The sequence below is a fragment of the Lagenorhynchus albirostris genome, chromosome X, assembly GCF_949774975.1.
Source record: "Lagenorhynchus albirostris chromosome X, mLagAlb1.1, whole genome shotgun sequence".
NCBI classification, from domain to species: Eukaryota; Metazoa; Chordata; class Mammalia; order Artiodactyla; family Delphinidae; genus Lagenorhynchus; species Lagenorhynchus albirostris.
Genome location: NC_083116.1, coordinates 84,150,896 through 84,171,004, shown reverse-complemented (window position 1 = coordinate 84,171,004; position 20,109 = coordinate 84,150,896). Strand labels below are relative to the sequence as shown.

The 20,109-nt window shown below is 38.4% G+C and overlaps 1 protein-coding gene across 11 annotated transcripts in view; it reads left to right on the top strand.

Annotated features, from left to right (window-relative positions):
* Positions 1-20,109, top strand: part of RRAGB (Ras related GTP binding B) — a 58,635-nt gene that overhangs the window by 18,599 nt on the left and 19,927 nt on the right. For all 11 annotated transcript variants that reach the window (XR_009538518.1, XM_060138214.1, XM_060138213.1 and 8 more), the window contains one exon: positions 17,927-18,149. Coding sequence is in view for 10 of the 11 variants with exons in the window: in XM_060138214.1 (XP_059994197.1) it covers positions 17,927-18,149 (223 nt within the window). In the remaining variant the exon portion in view is untranslated. The remainder of the gene's footprint in view (positions 1-17,926; positions 18,150-20,109) is intronic.

The following is a 20,109-nucleotide window of genomic DNA, read 5'->3' as shown; positions in this document are numbered from 1 at the left end:
TATCTGTTGGTATCATCTTTAATTTCTTTCATCAGTGTCTTATACTTTTCTGCATACAGGTCTTTTGTCTCCCTAGGTAGGTTTATTCCTAGGTATTTTATTCTTTTTGCAGCAGTGGTAAATGGGAGTGTTTTCTTACTTTCAATTTCAGACTTTTCATCATTAGTGGATAGGAATGCAAGAGATTTCTGTGTATTAATTTTGTATCCTGCAACTTTACCAGATTTATTGATTAGCTCTAGTAGTTTTCTGGTGGCATCTTTAGGATTCTCTATGTATACTATCATGTCATCGGCAAACAGTGACAGTTTTACTTCTTCTTTTCCAATTTGGATTCCTTTTATTTCTTTTTCTTCTCTAATTGCCGTGGCTAGGACTTCGAAAACTATGTTGAATAATAGTGGTGAGAGTGGACATGCTTGTCTTGTTCCTGATCTTAGAGGATACGCTTTCAGTTTTTCACCATTGAGAATGATATTCGCTGTAGGTTTGTCGTATATGGCCTTTGTTATGTTGAGGTAGGTTCCCTCTATGTCCAGTTTCTGGAGAGTTTTTATCATAAATGGGTGTTGAATTTTGTCAAAAGCTTTTTCTGCATCTATTGAGATGACTATATGGTTTTTCCTTCTTCAATTTGTTAATATGTTGTATATCAGTGATTGATTTGCATATATTGAAGGACCCTTGCTCCCTGGGATAAATCCCAGTTGATTATGGTGTATGATCCTTTTAACATTTTGTTTGATTCTGTTTGCTAGTATTTCATTAAGGATTTTTGCATCTATATTCATCAGTGATATTGATCTGTAATTTTCTTTTTTTTGTAGTATCTTTGTTTGGTTTTGGTATCACGGTGATGGTTGCCTCATAGAATGAGTTTTGGAGTGTTCCTTCCTCCATAATTTTTTGGAAGTGTTTGAGAAGGATGTGTGTTATGTCATTTCTAAAAGTTTGATAGAATTCACCTGTGAAGCCATCTGGTCCTGGAGTTTTGTTTTTTGGAAGATTTTTAATCACAGTTTCAATTTCATTACTTGTGATTGGTCTGTTCATATTTTCTGTTTTTTCCTGGTTCAGTCTTGGAAGGTTATACCTTTCTAAGAATTTGTCCATTTCTTCCAGGTTGTCCATTTTATTTGCAAAGGGTTGCTTTTAGTAGTCTCAGGATGCTTTGTATTTCTGTGGTGTCTGTTGTAACTTGTCCTTTTACTTTTCTAATTTTATTGATTTGTGTCCTCTCCCTCATTCTCTTGATACATCTGGCTAATGGTTTATCAATTTTGTTTATCTTCTCAAGGAACCAGCTTTTAGTTTTATTGATTCTTGCTATTGTTTTCTTTGTTTCTATTTCATTTATTTCTGCGCTGATCTTTATGATTTCTTTCCCTCTGCTAACTTTGGGTTTTGTTTGTTCTTCTTTGTCTAGTTCCTTTAGGTGTAAGGTTAGATTGTTTATTTGAGATTTTTCTTATTTTTTGAGGTAGGCTTGTATAGATATAAACTTCATTCTTAGAACTGCTTTTGCTACATCCCATAGGTTTTGAATCATCGTGTTTTCATTGTCATATGTCTCTAGGTATTTTTAATTGCTCCTTTGATGTCTTCAGTGATCTCTTGTTTATTTAGTAACGTATTGTTTAGCCTCCATGTGTTTGTGTTTTTTACATTTTTTCCCCTGTAATTCATTTCTAATCTCATAGCATTGTGGTCAGAAAAGATGCTTGCTATGCTTTCAGTTTTATTAAATTTACTGTGGCTTGATTTGTAACCCAAGTTGTGATCTGTCCTGGAGAATGTTTCGTGTGCACTTGAGAAGAAATTGTAATCTGCTGCTTCTGGATGGAATGTTCTATAACTGTCAATTAAATCTATCTTGTCTATTGTGTCATTTAAAGGTTTTGTTTCCTTATTTATTTTCATTTTGGTTGATCTGTCCATTGGTGTAAGTGAGGTGTTAAAGTCCCCCACTATTATTGTGTTACTGTCGATTTCCTCTTTTATAGCTGTTAGCAGTTGCCTTATGTATTGTTGTGCTCCTATGTTGGGAGCATATATATTTATAATTATCATCTCTTCTTGTTGGATTGATACCTTGATTATTATGTAGTGTCCTTCCTTGTCTGTTGTAACATCCTTTATTTTAAAGTCTATTTTATCTGATATGAGTATTGCTACTCCAGCTTTCCTTTGATTTCCATTGCATGGAATAACTTTTTTCCATCCCCTCACTTTCTGTCTGTATGTGTCCCTAGGTCTGAAGTGGTTCTCTTGTAGGCAGCATACATACGGGTCTTGTTTTTGTATCAATTCAGCCAGTCTGTGTCTTTTGGTTGGAGCATTTAATCCATTTACATTTAAGGTACTTATCGATATGTATGTTCCTGTTACCATTTTCTTAATTGTTTTGGGTTTTTTATTGTAGGTCTTTTCCTTCTCTTGTGTTTCTTGCCTAGAGAAGTTCCTTTAGCATTTGTTGTAAAGCTGGTTTGGTGGTGCTGAACTCTCTCAGCTTTTGCTTGTCTGTAAAGGTTTTAATTTCTCCATCAAATCTGAATAAGATCCTTGCTGGGTAGAGTAATCTTGTTTGCAGGTTTTTCTCCTTCATCACTTTAATTATGTCCTGCCAGTCCCTTCTGTCTTGCAGAGTTTCTGCTGAAAGATCAGCTGTGAACCTTTTGGGGATTCCCTTGTATGTTATTTGTTGTTTTTCCCTTGCTGCTTTTAATATGTTTTCTTTGGATTTAATTTTTGATAGTTTGATTAATATGTGTCTTGGCATGCTTCTCCTTGGATTTATCCTGTATGGGACTCTCTGTGTTTCCTGGACTTGATTAACTCTTCCCTTTCCCATATTAGGGAAGTTTTCAACTATAATCTCTTCAAATATTTCCTCAGTCCCTTTCTTTTTCTCTTCTTCTTCTGGGACCCCTATAATTCGAATGTTGGTACATTTAGTGGTGTTCCAGAGGTCTCTGAGACTGTCCTCAATTGTTTTCATTGTTTATTCTGCTCTGCTGTAGTTATTTCCCCTATTTTTTCTTCCAGGTCAGTTATCTGTTCTTCTGCCTCAGTTATTATGCTATTGATTCCTTCTAGAGAAATTTTAATTTCATTTATTGTGTTGTTCATCACTGTTTGTTTGCTCTTTACTTCTGGGTCCTTGTTACACATTTCTTTTATTTTCTCCTTTCTATTTCCAAGATTTTGGACCATCTTTACTATCATTACTCTGAATTCTTTTTCAGGTAGACTGTCTATTTCCTCTTCATTTGTTAAGTCTGGTGGGTTTTTGCCTTGCTCTTTCATCTGCTGTGTGTTTCTCTGTCTTCTCATTTTGCTTAAGTTACTTTGTTTGGAGTCTCCTTTTCACAGGCTGCAGGTTCGTATTTCCTGTTGTTTTTGGTGTCTGTCCCCAGTGGCTAAGGTTGGTTCAGTAGGTTGTGTAGGCTTCCTGGTCTAGGGGACTAGTGCCTGTGTTCTGGTGGATGAGGCTGGATCTTTTCTTTCTGGTGAATAGGCCTACATCTGGTGGTGTGTTTTGGGGTGTCTATGTCCTTATTATGATCTTAGGCAGCCTCTGTGCTAATAGCTGGGGTTGTGTTCCTGTCTTTCTAGTTTTTTGGCATAGGGTGTCCAGCACTGTAGCTTGCTAGTCATTGAGTGGAGCTGGGTCTTGGCATTGAGATGGAGATCTCTGGAGATTTTTGCCGTTTGATATTACGTGGAGCTGGGAGGTCTCTTGTGTACCAGTGTCCTGAAGTTGGCTCTCCCACCTCAGAGGCACAGCACTGACTCCTGGCTGGAGCACCAAGAGCCTTTCATCCACACGGCTCAGAAGAAAAGGGAGAAAAAGCGGAAAGAAAAAAAGAAAGAGGATAAGGTAAAATAAAGTAAAGTAAAATAAAATAAAGTTATTAAAATAAAAAATAATTATTAAGGAAACAATTTTTTAAAGTAAAAAAAAAATGGACGGACAGACACCTAGGACAATATCACATACAGAAGCATACAGATACACGCTCACAAAAAGTGAAAAAGGGAAAAAATTACATACATCGTTGATCCCAACGTCCACCTCCTCGGTTTGGGATGATTCGTTGTGTATTCAGGTATTCCACAGATGCAGGGTACATCACGTTGATTGTGCAGATTTAATCTGCTGCTCCTGAAGCTGCTGGGAGAAATTTCTCTTTCTCTTCTTTGTTCACACAGCTCCCAGGTTTCAGCTTTGTATTTGGACCTGCTTCTGCCTATAGGTCACCTGAAGGCCTCTGTTCTTCGCTGAGACAGGATGGGGTTAAAGGAGCAGCTGATTCGGGGTCTCTGGCTCACTGAGGCATGGGAGAGGGAGGGGAACGGAGTGCTGGCCGAGCCTGTGGCGGCAGAGGCCAGCATGACGTTGCACCAACCTAAGGCGCGCCATGTGTTCTCCTGGGATAGTTGTCCCTGCATCACGGGACCCTGGCTGTGGCAGGCTGCACAGGCTCCCAGGACGGGAGGTGAGGATAGTGACCTGTGCTTTCATGCAGGCTTCTTGGTGGCTGCAGCAGCAGCCTTAGCGTCCCATATCTGTCTCTGGGGTCCGCGCTATTAGCTGCGGCTCGCGCACATCTCTGGAGCTCCTTTAAACAGCACTCTTAATCCCCTCTCCTCGTGCACCAGGAAACAAAGAGGCAAGAAAAAGTCTCTTCCCTCTTTGGCAGCTCCAGACTTTTTCCTGGACTCCCTCCCGGCTAGCTGTGGCGCACTAGCCCCTTCAGGCTCTGTTCGTGCAGCCAACCTGAGTCCTCTCCATGGGTCCTGAGCTCTGAAGCCCAAGCCTCAGCTCCCAGCCCTCACCTGCTGGGGCGGGTGAGCAGGCAAGCCTCTCGGGCTGGTGAGTGCTGGTCAGCACTGATCCTCTGTGCGGGATCTCTCCACTTTGCCCTTCGCACCCCTGTTTCTGCGCTGTCCTCTGTGGCTCCAAAGCTTCCTCCCTCTGCTCCCCGCAGTCTCCGCCCACGAAGGGGCTTCCTAGTGTGTGGAAACCTTTCCTCCTTCACAGCTCCCTCCCATTGGTGCAGGTCCCATCTTTATTCTTTTGTCTGTTGTTTCTTTTTTTTTTTTTTGCCCTACCCAGTTACATGGGGAGTTTCTTGCCTTTGGGGAGGTCTGAGGTCTTCTGCCAGAGTTCAGTAGGTGTTCTGTAGGAGTTGTTCCACATGTAGATGTATTTTTGATGTATTTGTGGGAAGGAAGGTGATCTCCGCATCTCACTCTTCTGCCATCTTGAAGCTCCTCCTCCGATACCGTATCTTTTTCATCCGTTCATCTCTTGATGGGCACTTAGGTGGTTTCCATATCTTGGCTATTATAAATAATGCCGCAGTGAACATAGGGGTGCATGTATCTTTTCAAATTAGTGTTTTCATATTCTTTGGATAAATACCTGGAAGTGGGATAGCTGGATCATATGGTAGTTCTATTCTTGATGTATTTTTACATTTTATTTATGTATTTTTTTTCAGCTTTGTTGCTGCACACGGGCTTTCTCTAGTTGCATCAAGTGGGGGCTACTCTTCTTTGTGATCCATAGGCTTCTCGTTCCTGTAGCTTCTCTTGTTGCGGAACATGGGCTCTAGGCATGAGGTCTTCAGTAGTTGTGGCTCACAGGCTCTAGAGTGCAGGCTTAGTAGTTGTGGCACATGAGCTTAGTTGCTCCATGACATGTGGGATCTTCCTGTACCAGGGATCAAACCTGTGTCCCCTCCATTTGCAGGCAGATTCCTCACCACTGCACCACCAGGGAAGTCCATAATTTTTATTTTTGAGGACTCTCCATATTTCTTCCATAGTCGCTGCACCAATTTACATTCCCACAAACAACATATGAAGGTTCCCCTTTCTACACTTGTTGTTTCTACACTTGTTATTTCTTGCCTTTTTGATAATAGGCAATCTAAGGGGCGTAAGTCGGTATATTATTGTGGTTTAGATTTACATTTCCATACTAATCAGTGACATTTAACATCTTTTCATGTGCCTGTTGGCCATCTGTATATCTTTGGGAAAATTTCTATTTAGCTGCTCTTCCCAGTTTTTTTTTTTTTTTTTTTTTTTTTTTTTTTGGTACGTGGGCCTCTCACTGCTGTGGCCTCTCCTGTTGTGGAGCACAGGCTTCGGATGCGCAGGCTCAGCAGCCATGGCTCATATGCCTAGCCACTCCGCGGCATGTGGGATCTTCCCAGACCGGGGCACGAACCCGCGTCCCCTGCATCGGCAGGCGGACTCTCAACCACTGTGCCACCAGGGAAGCCCTGCTCTTCCCATTTTTTAATCAGGTTGCTTGTTTTGTTGTTGATGAGTTTGTATGAATTCTTTATGTATTTTGGATATTGACTGCTTATCAGATATATGATTTTCAAATACCTTTTTCCATTCAGTAGGTTGCCTTTTTGTTCTATTGATGGTTTCTTTTGCTATGCAGAAGCTTTTTATTTTGATGTAGTCCCATTTGTTTATTTTTGCTTTTGTTTCCTTTGTCTGAGGAGACATATCTAGAAAGACATTGCTAAGACTGATATCAAAGACCATACTGCCTATGTTTTCTTCTAGGAGTTTTATGGTTTCAAATCTTGTGTTGAAGTCCTTAAACCATTTTCAGTTATTTTTTCTGTATGGTGTGATATTGGTCTAGTTTCACGTTTTTGCATGTCACTCTTCATTTTTTCCAACACCATTTATTGAAGAGACTATTCTTTCTCCACTGTGTGTTCTTGCTCCTTTGTTGTAAATTAATTGTCCATATATGCATGGGTTTATTTCTAGGCTCTCAATTCTGCTCCTTGCTCTGTGTGTGTTTTTCTGCCAATACCATTCAGTTTTGATTACTGTGGCTTTGTAGTATATTTTGAAATCAGGGAGTGATGTACCTCCAGCTTTGTTCTTTTTTTCAGGATTGCTTTGTCTGTTTGGGATCTTCTATGTTTCCATAAAAATTTCAAATTTTAGGATTATTTGATGTATTTCTGTGAAAAATGTTGTTAGAATTTTGATAGGGATTGCATTCAGTTTTTATGTTGCTTTGGGTAATAGAGACATTTTAACGATACTAATTCTTCGAATCCAAGAGCAGAGAATATCTTCTCATTTATTTGTTTCTTCAATTCCTTTCATCATTGGTTTATAGATTTCAGTGTACAGTTCTTTTTTACTTCCTTGGTTAAATTTATTCCTAGGTATTTTATTATTTTTGTCACAATTACAAATGGTATTGTTTACTTAATCTCTCTTTCTACTAGCTCATTATTGGTGTATAGAAATACAACAGATTTTTGTATATTGATTTCATATCCTGCAAATTTAATGTCTTTGTTTCTTATTTCTAATAGTTTTTTTTGGTGGAGACTTCAGGATTTTCTATATCTAAAATCATGTCATCTACAAATAGTAACAGTTTTACTTCTTTCTTTCCAATTTGGATGTCTTTTATTTCCTTTTCTTGCCTAATTGCTCTGACTAGGACTTCCAATACTATGTTGAATAAAAGTGGCTAGGGTGGGCATTCTTGTCTTGTTCCTGATTTTAGAGGAATAGCTTTCAGTTTTTCACCATTGAGTATGATGTTAGCTCTGGGTTTTTCATATATGGCCTTTATTATGTTGAGGTACATTCTTTTTATAACTACTTTATTGAGAGTTTTATCATAAATGTGTGTTGAATCTTGTCAAATGATTTTTCTGCAATTACTCAGATAATCATATGATTTTTATACTTTATTTTGTTAATGTGATATATCACATGGCTTGATTTGCAGGTGTTGAACCATCCTTGTATAACTGGAATAAATCCCACCAGATCATGGTGCATGATGCTTTTAATGCATTGTATTTGGTTTGCTATTATTTTATTGAGGATTTTTGCATCTATGTGCATCAGAGATATTGGCTTGTAATTTTCTTTTTGTGTGTGTTGGCTTTGTCTGGTTTTGGTATCATGGTAATGTAGGCCTCATAAAATGAGTTAGGAAGTGTTCCCTTCTCTTCAGTTTTTTGGAGTAGTTTGGGAAGGATAGGTATTAAATCTTCCTTGAATGTTTGGTAGAATTCATCTGTGAAACCATGTGGTCCTGGACTTTTGTTTTTTGGTAGCTTTTTGATTACTGTTTTAATCTCTTTACTAGTGATCAGTCTATTCAAACTATTTCTTCATGGTTCTGTCATAGAAGGTTGTATGATTCTAAGAATTTGTCCATTTCTTCTAGGTTGTCCAATTTGTTGGAATATAGCTGTTCATAGTATTCTCTTATAATCCTTTGTATTTCTGTGGTATCTTTTGTTTCTGATTTTTTAATCAGGATTTTCTCTCTTTTCTTCTTTGTGAGTCTAGCTAATGGTTTGTCAGGTTTTTTTATTCTTCAAAAGAACCCACTGTTAATTTCATTGACCTTTTCTCTAGTCCTTTTAGTCTCTATTTCATTTATATCTGCTCTGATCTTTGTTATTTACTTTCTTTTACTGATCTTGGGCTTTGTTCTTCTTTTTCTAGTTCCTTTAGGTATAAAGTTATTTATTTGAGATTTTTCTTGTTTCTTGAGGTAGACCTGTATTACTATAAACTTCCCTATTTGTGCCACTTTGCTGGATCACATAGATTTTGATATGTCATATTTTCATTTGTCTTCAGGTAGTTTTTGATTTCTCCTTTGATTTCTTCATTGACCCAATATTGTTCAGTAACATGTTGTTCAGTCTCCACATATTTGTTATTTTTCCAGCTTTATTCTTGTGGTTGATTTGTTTCATACCATTGTCAGAAAAGATGCTTGATATGATTTCAGTCTTCTTAAATTTATTGAGCCTTGTTTTGTGTTACAACATATGGTCTATCTCTCAGAAAGTTCCATGTGCAGAAAAAGTTGTATTCTGCTGCATTTGGATGGAATGTTCTGTACAAATCTATCAAATCCATCTGGTCTGATATTTCATTTAAGGCCAGTGTTTTCTTCATTTAAGGCCATCTGTCTGGATGATCTGTCCATTGATGTAAGTGGGGTATTGGTGTTAAATTTCCCTGCTATTATCACATTGCTGTCAATTTGTTTTCTTCTGTTAATAATTGCTTTATATATTTTGGTGCTCCCATATTAATCACTGTTATATCATTTTTATCTCTTACTACCCTTTTTCGGCTTGAAGTCCATTTTGTGTGATATGAGTATGGCTACACCCACTTTCTTTTCACTGACATTTGCTTAGACAGTCACCTTCTGTCTGTTTACTTTTAGCCTATAGAGCTGAGGTGAATCTCATGGAGGCAGCACAGAGTTGAGTATTGTTTTATAACCTCTCCAGCTATTCTGTGTCTTTTGATTGGTGAATTCAGTTCATTTACATTTTGGGTGGTTATTAATGGATGAGTACTTAGTACTGCCATTTTATCTTCTGATTTCTGCTTGCTCTATATTATCATTGTTTCCTTTTTCTAACATCTTTATTGGAGTATAATTGCTTTACAATGTTGTGTTAATTTCTGCTGTACAAGATTTGATAGTGTATATATGTCAGTGCTACTCGCTCACTTCGTTCCAGCTTACCCATCACCCTCCCCATGTCCTCAAGTCCATTCTCTACGTCTGCGTCTTTATTCCTGTCCTGCCCCTAGGTTCATCAGAACCATTTTTTTAAGATCCCATATATATGTGTTAGCGTATGGTATTTGTTTTTCTCTTTCTGACTTCACTCTGTATGACAGACTAGGTCCATCCAGCTCACTAAAAATAACTCAGTTTCATTTCTTTTTATGGCTGAGTAATATTCCATTGTATATATATGCCACATCTACTCTATCCGTTAATCTGTTGATGGACACTTAGGTTGCTTCCATGTCCTGACTATTGTAAATAGTGCTGCAGTAAACATTGTGGTACGTCTCTTTTTGAATTATGGTTTTCTCCGTATATGCCCAGTAGTGGTATTGCTGGGTCATATGGTAGTTCTATTTTTAGCTTTTTAAGGAACGTCCATACTGTTCACCATAGTGGCTGTGTTAATTTACATTCCCACCACAAGTGCAAGAGGATTCTCTTTTCTCCACACCCTCGCCAGCATTTACTGTTTGTAGATTTTTTGATGTTGGCCATTCTGATGCATATGACATGATACCTCATTGTGGTTTTGATTTGCATTTCTCTAATGATTAGTGATTTAGAGCATCCTTCCATGTGTTTTTTGAAAATCTGTATATCTTTTTTGCAGAAATGTCTATTTAGGTCTTCTGCCCATTTTTGCATTCGGTTGTGTGTTTTTTCGATGTTGAGCTGCATGCGCTACTTCTGTATTTTGGAGGTTAAACCTTTGTCAGCTGCTTTGTTTGCAAATATTTTCTCCCATTCGGAGTATTGTCTTTTCATCTTCTTTATGGTTTCATTTGATGTGCAAAAGCTTTTAAGTTTCATTAGGTCTCATTTGTTTATTTTTGTTTTTACTTCCACTTCTCTAGGAGGTGGGTCAAAAAGGATCTTGCTGTGTTTTATGCCATAGAGTATTCTGCCTATGTTTTCCTCTAAGAGTTTTATATGTCTGGCCTTACATTTAGGTCTTTAATCCATTTTGAGTCTACTTTTGTGTTTGGTGTTAGGGAGTGTTCTAATTTCATTCTTTTACATGTAGCTGTCCAGTTTTCCCAGCACCACTTATTGAAGAGACTGTGTTTTCTCCACTGTATATTCGTGACTCCCTTATCAAAGATAAGGTGACCATATGTGTGTGGGTTTATCTCTGGGCTTTCTGTCCTGTTCCATTGATCAGTATTTCTGTTTTTGTGCCAGTACCATACTGTCTTGATTACTGTAGCTTGGTAGTATAGTCTGAAGCTAGGGAGCCTGATTCCTCCGCTCTGGTTTTCTTTCTCAAGAGTACTTTGGCTCTTCAGGGTCTTTTGTGTTTCCATACAAATTGTGAAATTTTTTGTTCTAACTCTGTGAAAGATGCCATTGGTAGTTTGATAGAGATTGCATTGAATTGTAGATTGCTTTGGGTAGTAAACTCATTTTCACAGTGTTGATTCTTCCAATCCAAGAACATGGTATATCTCTCCATCTCTTTGTATCATCTTTAATTTCTTTCATCAGTGTCTTATAGTTTTTTGCATACAGGTCTTTTGTCTCCTTAGATAGGTTTATTCCTAGGTATTTTATTCTTCTTGTTGCAGTGGTAAATGGGAGTATTTTTGTAATTTCTCTTTAAGATTTTTCGTTCTTAGTGTATAGGAATGCCAGAGATTTCAGTGCATTAATTTTGCATCCTGCAACTTGGCCAAATTCATTGATGAGGTCCAGCAGTTTTCTGGTAGCATCTTTAGGATTCTCTATGTATAGTATCATGCCATCTGCAAACAGTGGAAGTTTTATTTATTCTTTTCTGATTTGGATTCCTTTTATTTCCTTTTCTTCTCTGATTGCCGTGGCTAAAACTTCCAAAACAATGTTGAATAGTAGTGGTGCAGGTGGGCAGCCTTGTCTTGCTGCTGACCTTAGAGGAAATGGTTTCAGTTGTTCACCATTGAGAACGATGTTGGCTGTGGGTTTGTCATATATGGCCTTTATTATGTTGAGGTAAGTTCCCTCTATGCCTGCTTTCTGGAGAGCTTTTATAATATATGGGTGTTGAATTTTGTTGAAAGCTTTTTCTGCATCTTTTGAGATTATCATATGGTTTTTCTCCTTCAATTTGGTAATATGGTGTATCACGTTGATTGATTTGCGTATATTGAAGAATCCTTGCATTCCTGGGATAAACCCCACTTGATTATGGTGTATGGTCCTTTTAATGTGCTGTTGGATTCTGTTTGCTAGTATTTTGTTGGGAATTTTTGCATTTATGTTCATCGGTGATATTGGCCTGTAGTTTTCTTTTTTTGTGACATCTTTGTCTGGTTTTGGTATCAGGGTGATGGTGGCCTCATAGAATGAGTTTGGGAGTATTCCTCCCTCTGCTATATTTTGGAAGCATTTGAGAAGGTTAGGTGTTAGGTCTTCTCTAAATGTTTGGTAGAATTCACCTGTGAAGCCATCTGGTCCTGGACTTTTGTTTGTTGGAAGATTTTTAATCACAGTTTCAATTTCAGTGCTTGTGATTAGTCTGTTTATATTTTCTATTTCTTCCTGGTTCCATCTTGAAAGGTTGTGCATTTCTAAGAATTTGTCCATTTCTTCCAGGTTCTCCATTTTATTGGCATATAGTTGCTTGTAGTAATCAATCATGATCCTTTGTCTTTCTGCAGTGTCAGATGTTACTTCTTTTTCATTTCTAATCTTGTTGATTTGTGTCTTCTCCCTTTTTTCCATGATGAGTCTGGCTAACGGTTTATCAATTTTGTTTATCTTCTCAACGAACCAGCCTTTAGTTTTATTGATCTTTGCTATCGTTTCCTTCATTTCTTTTTCATTTATTTCTGAGCTGAGCTTTATGATTTCTTTCCTTCTGCTCACTTTGGGGTTTTTGTGTTCTTCTTTCTCTAATTGCTTTAGATGTAACATTAGGTTCTCTATTTGAGATGTTTCTTGTTTCTTGAGGTAGGGTTGTATTGCTATAATCTTCCCTCTTAAAACTGCTTTTGCTGCATCCCATAGGTTTTGAGTCATTATGTTTTCATTGTCATTTGTTTCTAGGTATTTTTTGATTTCCTCTTTGATTTTTTTCAGTGATTTCTTGGTTATGAAGTAGTGTATTGTTTAGCCTCCATGTGTTTGTATTTTTTAGTTTCTTTTTTTTACTGTAATTGATACCTAGTCTCATAGCATTGTGGTTGGAAAAGATACTTGACACGGTTTCAATTTTTTTATATTTACCAATGCTTGATTTTTCCGAAGATATGAATCTATCCTGGAGAATGTTCCATGAGCACTTGAGAACAAAATATTCTGTTGTTTTTCGATGGAGTGTCCTATAAATATCAATTAAGTCCATCTTATCTAATGTGTCATTTAAGGCTTGTGTTTCCTAATTTATTTTCATTTTGGATGATCTGTTCATTGGTGAAAGTGTGGTGTTAAAGTCCCCTACTATTGTTGTGTTACTGTCAATTTCCCCTTCTATGCCTGTTAGTATTTGCCTTTTGTATTGAGGTGCTCTTATGTTGGGTACATAAATATTTACAGTTGTTTTCTCTTCTTCTTGGATTGATCCCTTGATCATCATGTAGTGTCCTTCTTTGTCTCTTGTCTGTATTTTAAAGTCTATTTTGTCTGACATGAGAATTCTTCCTCCAGCTTTCTTTTGATTTCCATTTGCGTGGAATATCTTTTTCCACCCCTTCAGTTTCAGTCTTTATGTGTCCCTTGGTCTGAAGTGGGTCTCTTGTAGGTAGCGTATATACGGGTCTTGTTTTTGAATCCCTTCAGCCAGTCTCTGTGTTTTGGTTGGAGCATTGAATCCATTTACATTTAAGGTAGCTATTGATATGTATGTTCCTATTACCATTTTCTTAATTGTTTTGGGTTTGTTATTGTAGGGCTTTTCCTTCTCTTGTCTTTCCTGCCTAGAGAAGTTCCTTTAGCATGTGTTGTAAAGCTGTTTCGGTGGTGTTGAATTCCCTTAGCTTTTGCTTATCAGTAAAGATTTTAATTTCTCCATTGAATCTGAATGAGTTCCTTACTGTGTAGAGTAATCTTGGTTGTAGGTTTTTCCCTTTCATCACTTTAAATATGTCCTACCACTCCCTTCTGGCTTGCAGAGTTTCTGCTGAAAGATCAGCTGTTAACCTTATGGGTATTCCGTTGTATTATTATTTGTGGCTTTACCCTTGCTGCTTTTAGCATTTTTTCTTTGTATTTAATTTTTGATAGTTTGATTAATATGTTTCTTTGCATGTTTCTCCTTGGATTTATCCTGTATGGGATTCTCTGTGCTTCCTGTACTTGATTGACTATTTCTTTTCCCATGTTAGAGAAGTTTTCAACTATAATCCCTTCAAATATTTTCTTAGACCCTTACTTTTTCTCTTCTTCTGGGACTCCTATAATTCGAATGTTCATGTGTTTAATGTTGTCTCAGAGGTCTGTGAGCCTGTCCTCAATTCTTTTCATTTTTTTTTTCTTTATTCTGCTCTGTGGCAGTTATTTCCACTATTTTATCTTCCAGGTCACTTATCCATTCTTCTGCCTCAGTTATTCTGCTGTTTATTCCTTCTAAAGAATTTTTAATTTCATTCATTGTGTTGTTGTTCATCATTGTTTGTTTGCTCTTTAATTCTTCTAGGTCCTTGTGAAAGGTTTTTTGTATTTTCTCCCTTCTGTTTCCAAGGTTTTGGATCATCTTTACTCTCATTACTTTGAATTGTTTTTCATGTAGACTGCTTATTTCCTCTTCATTTGTTTGGTCTGGTTTGTTTTTACATTGCTCCTTCATCTCATGCATTTTTCTCTGTCTTTTCATTTTTTTTTTAACTTACTGTGTTTGGGGTCTCCTTTTTGCAGGTTGCCTGTTCGTAGTTCACGTTGTTTTTGGTGTCTGCCCCCAGTGGGTGAGGTTGGTTCAGTGGCTTCTGTAGGCTTCCTGGTGGAGGGGACTGGTACCTGTGTTCTCATGGGTGGGACTGGATCTTGTCTTTCTGCTGGGCAAGGCCATGCTCAGTGGTGTGGTTTGGGTTGTCTGTGAACTTTGTATGATTTTAGGCAGCCTCTCTGCTAATGGCTGTGTTTGTTTTCCTGACTTGCTTGTTGTTTAGCATAGGGTGTCCAGCACTGTATTTTGCTGGTTGTTCAGTGGAGCTGGGTCTTTGCGTTGAGATGGAGATCTCTGTGAGAGCTTTCACCGTTTGATATTAAATTGGGCTGGGAGGTCTCTGGTGGTCCAATGTCCTAGACTTGGCTCTCCCACCTCTGAGTCTCAGGCCTAACACCCAGGTGGAACACCAAGACCCTGTCAGCCACATGGTCATTTCTGTGCTGCTTCCCTGCCAGGAGTGTCCCAATGTGGTGACCAACTCAGTCTCCAACTTCCCTTTCATAAGGACGGGCTCATTGTTTCTTTTTCCTTGCGTTTTTGTCTTCCATTTTTGTTTGGTGGTTTTCTATGGTATTTTTCTCAGTTTCCTCATTTTGTTTTGTGTCTCCGTTCTAGATTTATGTTTTGTACTTAACATGAAGTTTGTATCAAATGTCACATAGATAAATAGTTTTTTCTGCTGATAGCATCTTATCTTCATTTAACTGTATGGTTTTCCTCTTCCCCTTTTGTGTTTTTGTTGTCTCAAACGTTCCCTTTTTACATTGTAAGTTTGTTACCAAATTGAAATAGCTATAGTTATTTTTTCTGCATTTTCTCCCTTTTTTAATCTTTATACTGTAATAAAGTGTTTAAGAACCTTTTCTGATAAATAGTTGCAATTTTCTGATTCTTTCTGTCTATCACCTTTCTCCAAGTTTTGTGTACTTTTGTCTTTGTTTCTGGTGTACGACCTCTGTTCAACATCTCTTGTAAGGCAGGTCTAGTGTTGATGAACTCCCTCAGTTTTTGTTTGTCTGTGAAAGTCTTTACTTCTCCTTCATATCTGAATGATAACTTTGGTGGATACAGTATTCTTGGGTGACAACTTTTATCTTTTAGTATTTTGATAATGTCATTCCATTCCCACCTGACCTATAGAGTTTCTGCTTAGAAATCTGCTGATAGCCTAATTTAGGTTCCTTTGTAGTTTACCATTTTTTTTCTCCCTGGCTGCCTACAAAATTGTTTGTCATAGACTTTTGGCAGTTTTAATATGTGTCTTGGAGAAGGTCTTTTTGCGTTGAGGTAATTACGTGTTCTTTTAGCTTCATGGAGTTGTCTATCCAGTTCCTTCCACAGTTTAGGAAATTCTCAGCTATTATTTGTTTAAATAAACTCTCTGCTCCCTTCTCCCTCTTTTCTCTTTCGGTGATGTCCATTATCCTAATGTTGCCCTACTTAAGAGTCAGATAGTTCTTGTAGAATTTCCTCATTTTTTTGCATCTTATTTTTCTTTCCTCTTCTACTTGTATCTTTTCTAGATTTCTGTCTTCACACTCACTGATTCTTCCATATGGTCTGCCTTATTTCCAGTGCTTTTTAATGCATTCTTTATCTCATTTATTGAGTTTTTCAGCTCCAGAATTTTAGTTCTTTTTTTTAGTTTCAACCTTTTTGGTAAAGCATTCCTGTTTATTAATTTTATTCTTGAGCTAATTGATGTGCCTTTCTGAGTTTTCATGTAGCTTGTTGAATTTCTTCATGACAGCTATTTTAAATTCTCTATCAGATCACATTATTATGTGACTTTAACTTTGGTTTCTGGAGAATTGTCATTTTCTTTTTGTGGTGCGGTGTTACTGTGCTTCTTCATGGTACTTCCTTCTGCCAGAGCATGTGAAGTGAGACAAGTTAGAAATTAGGGGTCTTTTCTTTTTCCATAGGTGGTACTATAGCACAAGTTTTTGGTTTCTCTTACCTGAGCTGCCTCTGTCAGAGGTGTGCCCCCTGTCCCAACTCTCATTATCACTTCTGGTGTTTTCTTGGTCATTGGCACCTTGCTTCTGCCTTTGTCACTGGCAGAAGCTGCCTGGTTCACCTGGATGGTGGGTTCTTCCCTTGCTTCCAGGATCCTCTGAGTCACAGGCTCACAGGCTCAGGCACCGCAGGGGGAAGGGGTGGGGGAAGCCAGGGTCATACCAGTGCCTCTTCCCTATCTGGTTTTCTAAGGTTCTTAGGCTCTGCCACTGCTGGTGGGAGAGCATAGGAACGGGAGACTTGGGCACCTCAGTGGCTGGAGGGACAGGGCCGCAGGCCCCATTCCCACGGATGTACAGTTAGATGTGGCCATGGGTGCCACTGCAGCCAGGAGGCTGGTGTTGTGTGTGCTGTCTGCTCTGCTGCTACCAGGTTCTCTGGGGCTACAGGCTTAGCTGCCATGGCCAGAGGGCCAGGATTATAGGCACTACCTCTACTGTTCCTTCAGTTCTGCCTCCTCTGTCTGTTCCAGTCCATCCATCTTTAGATGTACAGGTGTGTGGAATTCTCTAGCATCCTGGTGTGTTGGACAAAAGTACCTTTGTTGAGTTGTGAATGTTTTACTGGTTGTAGATTGAAGGGGAGAGACAGAGGTAGCTTTTCATTCCACCATGTTGTTGATGCCACCCCTTGATTTTTTTGTTTAGGACAGAACACTACTGTATTCATCTATCCAGCTGGCAATTGAGAATTTCTTGGGAAGCAGCACACAGCCTAAGGAGCAAAGAGCAACATTCTGCTAAAATGTTAACTTGGAGCCATTTTCATATAGTTTAGAGTGTTTGACTAGTTTTTTATTCAGTAAATATTCATTGAGCAACTACTCTGTGGCAAGCTCTGTGCTAAAAGCTGGGAAACAATGTCAAACTGTAACAGACATGGTCCTTACCTTCATGGAGCTTGCCATCTAGGGGATTGAATGCCATTAATTAAAAACTCACACAAATATGTATAATATCACACTTGTGGTGAGTGTTAAAAATAAAACCAATGTGTTAGTATAATTGCCTATGGTGACTAGATTTGCCCAAGTCAGTGAGGTCAGGGATAGTTTCTGTGAGGAAGTATGAATTGAACTGAAATCCAGTGGAACAAGTAGGAGTTAATTATATATAAAAGTAAGGGGATAGCATGTGAGACAGAGTGAAAAGCATGTGTAAAGGCCCCTCGGTGGATAGACCATGGGCCACTAGAACTGAGGGAAGGTCAAAGTATATTTGGAACACAAGGAGAGGAGCAAAAGGTGGCACTAGATGTGCTTAAGAAGTAAGAAGGTGAGGCCATCCTAATTTGCTATCATTTTCCCTTTAATTTGAAGCTTTAGGATTATCTTTCACACTGATTAAGCCAACAAAAATAGATCGTAAATAGGAGTGATTAAGTGATGACTTGCTTATTACCTAGATTTTTTTTCCTACTAGACAGGACACCTTCATGGAAAATTATTTCACCAGCCAACGAGACAACATCTTCCGTAATGTGGAGGTTCTGATTTATGTCTTTGATGTGGAAAGCCGCGAACTGGAAAAGGACATGCACTATTACCAGTCATGCCTGGAGGCCATTCTACAGAATTCTCCAGATGCCAAAATCTTTTGCTTGGTGCATAAAATGGATCTGGTACAGGAGGATCAACGAGACCTGGTAAGAAATAGAATGGGTGGTGCACCAAATAATTGACATACTTTGTAGACTTCTGTAGAGATATAGGTAAATTTGTACCATTCTTTTTTAGGAAAAAAAAATCTCAGCATAAGCTTTCAAAATAAAGTTGACATTTGTTTTTAAAAACACTTATAAACAGGGCTTCCCTGGTGGCACAGTGGTTAAGAGTCCGCCTGCCGATGCAGGGGACGCGGGTTCGTGCCCCGGTCCGGGAGGATCCCACATGCCGTGGAGCGGCTGGGCCTGTGAGCCATGGCCGCTGAGCCTGCGCGTCCGGAGCCTGTGCTCTGCAACGGGAGAGGCCACAGCAGTGAGAGGCCCGCGTACTGCAAAAAAAAACAAAAACAAAAACAAACAAAAAAACACTTATAAACAAATGTTCCATGGTAAGGGAAATATAATGTTCATTTAGGAAATAATTTTCAAATTTAGGAAAGGATCCTGACTGTGTTATCACTAAGCAGCTTTATGTACTTTTAAAATATATTTGATACCACTGTTTTACTGTCCTTCAGAGCAGGCAGTTATTTTCAAGGCTAGAAGACCCACCAGGGGTGAGATAAAGAAAGGTCATAGCTGTCACTAGGTTGACCTAGAAAACTGGTATGCACCAATTCAAATGCTAACTATACTGTTAGGCACAATGCCAAGGCCCTCATAATTGCACTGATATGGTATATTTATCTTCTTTTCTAGCATGGGAGTTAGTACACATAAATTTAAACAAGAAAAGACACAGTAGAAAGGGCAAACCCCTAGCTAGCTATGATACCCCAGGACTGGCAAGTCACAAATAGAGTCTAGCTTTAGTTTGCTCCATATAAAATAAGAGGAATGGATTTTAAAGTCTAAGCTGAAAGAGAAGATCCTCTATTTCCAAGGGTAAAGTTGAGGAAAGCAGTTTTAGAATATGGCTGGTGATGTAGAAGAATACAGTTCCTCTTTGGGTTGGAACCTAGGAGTCTAAGGATCCCCTATAACTTAAGAATTTTTTGGTAATAACTGTGGGCAGGAATACTTTTTTTTCCCGTAATTAGTTACAGGATTGCCTTCAGTGTTCCAGTATTTGAGTATGTTTTGGTGTTTCTAGGTTAGCTTACAGGCTTTCAGAAACCACTTGACAGGGTTCCGTATTTGACTCTGAAAAGGACTTTTGAGTATTCTTTTTAATTCCTTCTCCCTCTCACTAAATATCAATTCTGTTTTAATTCAGCAGAAAATTATTTATGTAGCTTGATCTTGAGCTTGTGAGGGGTTTGTTATTATTACTGTTTTTTGTTTTGTTTCCCTGGCCCAATTTGCAACAGAAAAACTTAGAGCATTCCAATAAATGACCTCCTTATGGATTTTTAAATTACTTGTCATTTTTAGTGATCGACATATTGTTTTCTAAATGCTTATGTAAATATCCCCAAAGATACATTAATGTTCTTTGTGGGATTTTAAGCTTAATTAAGAAAAGTATACTCTATTTCATTAAACTTTCAGACTTGGAGGTTTTGGAATAAAATGGCTAGGGTGCTTCCCTGAATATCAGTTTCAAGCAAGATAGGTGTTTCCCTCTATGTGTGTGTATTAGTCAGGGTTCCTCAGAGAAACAGAACCAATAAGAAGTGTGTGTTTGTGTGTGTGTGTGTGTGTGTGTGTGTGTGTGTGTGTGTGTGTGTGTGGAGAGAGAGAGAGTGAGAATAAGAGAGAGACTGATTAATTTTAAGGAATTGACTCATATGATTGTGGAGGCTGGCAAGTCTGAAATCTGCAGGGCAGACTGATAGGCTAGATACCCTTGTTGCAGCTTGAGTCAGAAGGCAGTCTGGAAGGCAGAATTCCCTCTTCCTGGGGAATGGCAGTCTTTTTCTCTTAAGGCCTTCAACTGGTTATATAAAGCTTACCCATATTATGGAGGGGGATCTGCTTTACTAAAAATCCACTGACTTAA